This window comes from Symsagittifera roscoffensis, chromosome 8 (assembly GCF_963678635.1).
Source record: "Symsagittifera roscoffensis chromosome 8, txSymRosc1.1, whole genome shotgun sequence".
NCBI lineage: Eukaryota > Metazoa > Xenacoelomorpha > Acoela > Convolutidae > Symsagittifera > Symsagittifera roscoffensis.
The window spans coordinates 8,941,642-8,947,641 of NC_087069.1; the positions used below are offsets into that span (position 1 = coordinate 8,941,642).

At 35.5% G+C, this 6,000-nt stretch overlaps 1 protein-coding gene across 2 annotated transcripts in view; it reads left to right on the forward strand.

Annotated features, from left to right (window-relative positions):
- The window catches only part of LOC134853121 (inhibitor of growth protein 3-like), a 446,221-nt gene extending 441,211 nt beyond the window's left edge, over positions 1 to 5,010 (forward strand). For both annotated transcript variants that reach the window (XM_063869064.1, XM_063869065.1), the window contains exons 6-8: positions 1,710 to 1,979; positions 3,504 to 3,564; positions 4,374 to 5,010. In XM_063869064.1, the coding sequence (XP_063725134.1) occupies positions 1,710 to 1,979; positions 3,504 to 3,564; positions 4,374 to 4,926 (884 nt within the window). In that variant the 3' untranslated portion in view covers positions 4,927 to 5,010. The remainder of the gene's footprint in view (positions 1 to 1,709; positions 1,980 to 3,503; positions 3,565 to 4,373) is intronic.
- The last annotated feature ends 990 nt before the right edge of the window (positions 5,011 to 6,000 follow it).

Genomic DNA, 6,000 nt, shown 5'->3' on the forward strand with positions numbered 1-6,000 from the left:
GAAACTCTCAAATAATCTGTGATCGTGTGGCTTATCGTCACAACTTCTCAATTAAAAAATGTCTTGTTTCTTTTCTAGTTGAGCGTCAATTTAAAGCAAACGCGACAAGTAAGACTTTCCAGGCAGGAACTGAATTTTAAGTGGGTTACTTTTACTGATCGTCGAAGGGAGTGATCAATACAGGAACAAGCTAATTTGAGTTTTGAAGTTCATCATTAGAGAAATTGATTTTCAAAGGAGATCTCGAAATGTTTTCCGTTTTGACTTTGTGACGTAGTTATCTTTTCGTCAATATCGTAATTGAGTTTCGATTGCTCGTTCATTCTGTACTTAATTCGAAGCAACTTGCAACTTCGTGAAAATAATCGATTTAAAGTTAGGATTTTGCTGGATTCTTTGAAAAGTCTTTTTTTTGTTAGTTTAGTTTTTTTAATTGAAGTTGAAAAGGAAGCAAAAACAGGAAACACTTTTTGGTTCAAAAGATCTACGGTTTTTCTCGGCAGGGGCGGATTTAGGGGGACTCGATTCCCGCAGGGATTCAACCCCCTGACCACCCAAAGGGACCTTAGGGTACTATTTTACGACCGCCATTTTCGGACAATTTTTCGTTCCTTTGAGTTCATTGAATTTATTCCGTTTCTTCAAGTTTATTGACTTTTTACATTTTTGGCCATGTTTGCAGGAGTTAGCTTGAACTTTTCAGCGAAATGACTATTTATTTTAAAGGCCACTTTTTATTTTTGTATGACCTGCTCAAAGATTATATGTCAAAAAATAATCAACATTTTTTCCTCAATGCACCAAAGCTCGCCTTTGTAAAAAGAGAAATTCGGAAAACGTCAATTTTGCATGGATTGAATAAATTCAATTTTTTTTTACTTGTCTGACAGGTCAAAAACAATTGATATTTAAATTTGGAAAGTATGTCTTTTTTTAACATAGATGATTTTCTCAGATGCGTTTGGAATCGGTTTATTTCTCAGGCTTCCTACAGAATTGGTTTGAAAAATTGTTTTACTGGTTTTTGTTTCCGACCACAGAAAGTGGGAGGAGCTTTGTCTTTGGGCTGCTTTTAGCTTTTTACTTAAAAAATTCAGATTCCACAAATAATTATCGGAAGTAATTCGAACGACATTGAAAATTTTTGAAAAGTTTTCTGAGTGTTGAGTAAAATAGTTTGAAGTTTTGGAGTTCTAGTCTAAATGTCTAATTTCGAGCGAGTAAATAAATTTCAAAAAAAAACATCATAAAATTGTTCGGCGAAAAGTTTTTTTTACAGATAACTTTTGTACCAGTAGTTTTTATACCAGAGTCAATTGGTATGCCAGTAAGTAATTTCCCCAAGTCATTGTTATACGATGCAGTTTTTAGTCTTTGGAAAAAAAAGGAATAAAAGAACTGAATTAGACGGAGATAGAGCAATATAATTGCTCACTAATTTTTGCTTTAATGTATTTAGTTTTGAATTTATTCAAAACCAATCGTTGATATAGTTTTAATCAGATGAGTTAATTCTAGCAAAAAATTTCTTTAAAATATCTCGTAATATGAGTGGCTTTTTGTCACAATTCATTCTAGTCAATATCGAAGTCCAAAAAAAAATAGTAAATTTCGTTTTTTTTTTTCACGTGGTTTGAATTCAAATGCACGTTTTCAACTGTTTCTTGGCTTGATTTTGTTCAGGTAAAAACTACCTTCATTTTGTGTAGCATCATCGCAGCATCAATCACGTCGACCTGAAACAGAAGCGCCGCGATCATCTGCATCTTCAGTAGGTACATACAGACCTTACAACAACTACAGTAGCAGTACACCTCTTGCTATGAAAAGAGAGCCGCCCTATGGGGAGGGGGAGGGAGGGGACGAAGAGGATGAGGGGGAGGGGGAGTTCGACAATGACGACGAGGGTGATGAGTGGGTGCAGGGACATAGGAAGTCGAGCACTTTCGGCTTCTACACGCCCCCCACTTCACCACCAGGTAGTGATTATTGGGGGGGGGGGGGGGGGTGTGTGGGTTTGGTTTGGTTCTAATCTCTGATGCGCGTTCCCAAATTTCATAATGTGCAACTAAATAATGCTAACCTATAATGCGTTATGCGACAACTCGCAACAAAAGACAACGCGCGAAATATTCACCTCTGCCGTCGCGCCAACGTGTTGCTAGTTTGCCATCAAAGCGCTGGAGTTTAGACGAAATATTTAGAACCGGTTATCGCGGCAAACTGTCGACGGCGCTACGGCAACCTTGAGCCGAAATTTTCAAATTATATATTTAGTTTTAAAACTTTGCGAGTTGTCGGTTTCCATAAATTTTGCGATTTGTATTTTGTTGCAAGTTGTCGCGGTACCCTTATAAGGATAACGAGCTTCATTTAATTTCTAGTATCATTTTTTCTGCTTATGATATTCAGGAATACGCACAAAATAATTGCATAATAAGACAAGCATAGTAACCGAGATACTTGTGATTTGCAAGAATTCTTTCGAAACTCAAGTGGGGTTCAAATTTATGGCGAAGCCATTTTTTCCGACGTGTAAAATTCACTAATTTGGCTCTTGAGCAGAAGATGGTCAAGTGTTCGGATGCTAGCATGAGGTTTTTTCTGCTGTAAGCTTTGTTTACCAACATGAATGGGTGATTTGGATTATTCATTATTGCTAAATTGAGTGCCTTCCAGTATGCAATTCGAGAATGGAGATTTTTAGATATTTGAATTCTCGCAAAAAGCCGTTTTGGGTTTTTTATTGTTACGACCACTCTCGAAAAGTGAAAAGGAAATTTTGATTATGGTCGGTTTTTTCCCAGCCAATTTTGACTACCTCAAATAAAACTCGTAAGGGTCAAGTGTGGTATCATATTAAAGCCCTTTTGGTCGTAATTCGGATTCTAAAAAGAAAACTAGATTAATTTTTCTGCGAGGCTGAAATCCCTATTTCTCTACTACTTTCAAAATTTTAACGCTATTTCTCAATTTTCACGCTATTTTTAAGTATAGTTGACATTTTTCTTGCATCTGTGAAGCTAATTGAATTGCCCTTTTTAGAAAAAAATAACCTGAACTTTGGACAACAAAAATTGCAAAAAAAAAAACAAAATAAATTCGGTCGGAATCCTTTGTGCTAATTACACAGCAACCGACTATCCTTTTTTGTTTTAAAGGATTTTTGCCCTACCATGTATTTTTTGAAAAGAAAATTGTTCTGGCTTGGCGAAGAGAACAATTTTCAAGCACTGAAGACACTTATTTAGGTCTTGATGCTTTTTTGGTGTTTTAGTTCTCAACAATAATAATAACGTTGAAGTTTGATCACCCTTAAATTAGATTTTTCGCTGTTGTACTTTTGATTACAGTTCATTTAAATTTTTTTGTTGAACCGAAGTCAAAATCATTCATCAAACCCCAGAAGTGTAAAGGTCAAGAAAAATTTGTAAGAATGCGAAGTGCAGCTTGGCATCTAAGTCACTTTTCAAACCTTTGTTTGTATGCGTTTATTGTTTCAGATTCGAAGTCCTTTGAAGGTTTTTCTGGCCATCAAGAAGAGCGATACACATTGCCCAAAAGGTAAGCAGTGGTCTGCTAGCTTCAAAATTTTTAATTTGGAAGAAAATGAAATTTTTGCGTATGATTTGACGACTGATAATGATACATCATGGTTGAGCATTAGAGTAAACTAACGTCTATGATAAGTGATTTTTAAGAGTTCGATGAAGGTAGTGCAGACTCCTGTATGGGTCGCGATGATTTTTTTAGTTTTTTTTTTGAGGTAAAGTCTTAAAGTTAAGTTAGTTCAGGCTCAGGTTAACTTTTTCTAGGTTTGACTTTTGATTAATTTTTAAGTTCAGTTGATTTCCTTTGTTAAAAAGAAGGCAAGCTCCACTATCGAACAGCTAAAATGTAAAATTCACCAAAAAAGTGACCGAATTCTGATTTCGAAAGCTGAATTTAACTTTCAGATTTCCCAGCGGAATTAAAGATTTACTTGTTGATCCAGTTTTCTCAAATTGAGTTAATTTTATCAAAAAAGTGTCAACCATAAATTGTTCTAAAAGTTCAAAAAGCTTTAAGTGCATCTGTTTTTTCTTGAAATTTGAAAATTGAGATTTATTCAAAAAACAAGCCAGTAGTTTTTTGTTTACTTGCGTTCTTTGACTCTTTTCCAACTGTCTAATGGGTATGTTTTTCTTTTTTGCGCTGCAAATCAAAATTTGCTGTAAGTAAATCATTAACGTACATAATTCGATCATATCGAAATCTGACACCTGAAATGATTACGAGAATCCACGCTTAATTGATCTTCATACACAAGTTGTAAAACCACAGGCTTGTAATTTTTGAAAAAATTAATCTGAGTACAATTTGTTTTTTTTTAGTCTCGACATGCTGGAAAAGGTTACCGAAAACCTAGCCAAAAACTACAACTCTGCCAGTCGCGAATACGAAAGCAACATGATCAAAAATAGGCCTAAGCGACAATTGAGCATTGAGCGAATACGCGCGGCCTCAGGGGTCGGAGGTTCGATCCCCGCTTACGTCCCCTCAGGAATCGACTCTTCTCAATATGTTTTATCGCCTATAATTGGATCTAACAAGCAAAGAAAAAGGAAGTTAGACTCTAGTTATAATACTCATAACAGTAGTTATAATTCATCTGGGAATACTAGTCAGACTGATAACGATACAAGTGGCGATGATACTAATCATGATTCAAATGCAGATTCAAGCGAACAGAGATGGTGTATTTGTAACGAGTATTCGTATGGTAACATGATAGCATGTGATAATGTGGATTGCCCCATTGAATGGTTCCACTATCCCTGTGTGGGAATTCCAGAGGCTGGAATAAGTAAGAAGAAGTGGTACTGTCCCAAATGTAAAGTGAAGGAAAAGCTGAAAAAGAAGAGTTCCAGTTACAAAAAAGGATGAAAATACAAAAAAAAAATAAAAAAACAAGTGAAACTTAAATAAATGATCAATCAAATGTCACTGTGTATGAAAATTGTTTAGAAAAGTATTCCGTGAATAAAGTTTTCTACAGGAGTTGTGATCGATTGAAATGGTTTAGAAGCAATTACTTTTTCTGATTATATCAAACAGTGAGGAAAAACAGACAATATTCCTTTTGAAGACAGTTCGATTCCACGACTGTTTGCTTCTTCGCGTAAGTTTTTGACTGCTTAAATAAAGACTGAGGTCGCCTCAGCTTGAGTTTAGCAATAGTTGCAAAAAAATTTGGCTTGTGCGATCTTATTCAAAAAGATTGCGGTACACTTGCAAAGGCAATCTAATTAAAAACCAGTTTAAAGAATTTTATGCTTCAATGGGCAATGAATATCATAACAATTGAAGCCCAGACAGAAATGCTTCTTTTTTCGAATTGAAGGGTCGAGACACAACGCAATTCGTCCATTGGGGGCTATTCTCATGATAGAGGGACCGAACGGTGGAAAGCTTTAAACCAATCAAACGCTTTACGTTCCTATTGTCCCAATGACTGTTGCAGAAAACCGAAGTAATATTTAACAGTAAAATGATTTATAGCAGCTCAGCAAAGTTTTGCTGTACATTTCGTGCAGATATACTATAATTTTTGTTTTATTTTTCAATTTTCAAAAATCGAACATTTTGAATTTCCAACATTCTGTCCTTGCATCATGCGGGACGTCACTGTCCACGTTGCTTTCCGGCGAGAAATATAGCCAGAAGGTTCAGGTATCCAGTAATCAAAGTTCTGTTGACGTGAAAGAACTAATTGGCTAAAATTTAAATGTGATAGACTCGCTGTCCTCCGTCAAATAATAAAAAAAACAAAGAGGCGCAAGCAAGAAGCGGAAAAAACATAAATATGTATTTTACTTTTTCGCCCAATTGAGTTTAAAAAGTAAGCATAAACTTATAATTTTGCTCTAATTTGCCCTGTTCAACAGCATTTTCGAGTAAAGACACTGGAGTTCAGGATATTAAAATCTTGGCGAGTTGTTTCATGCGCGGATTAAATCA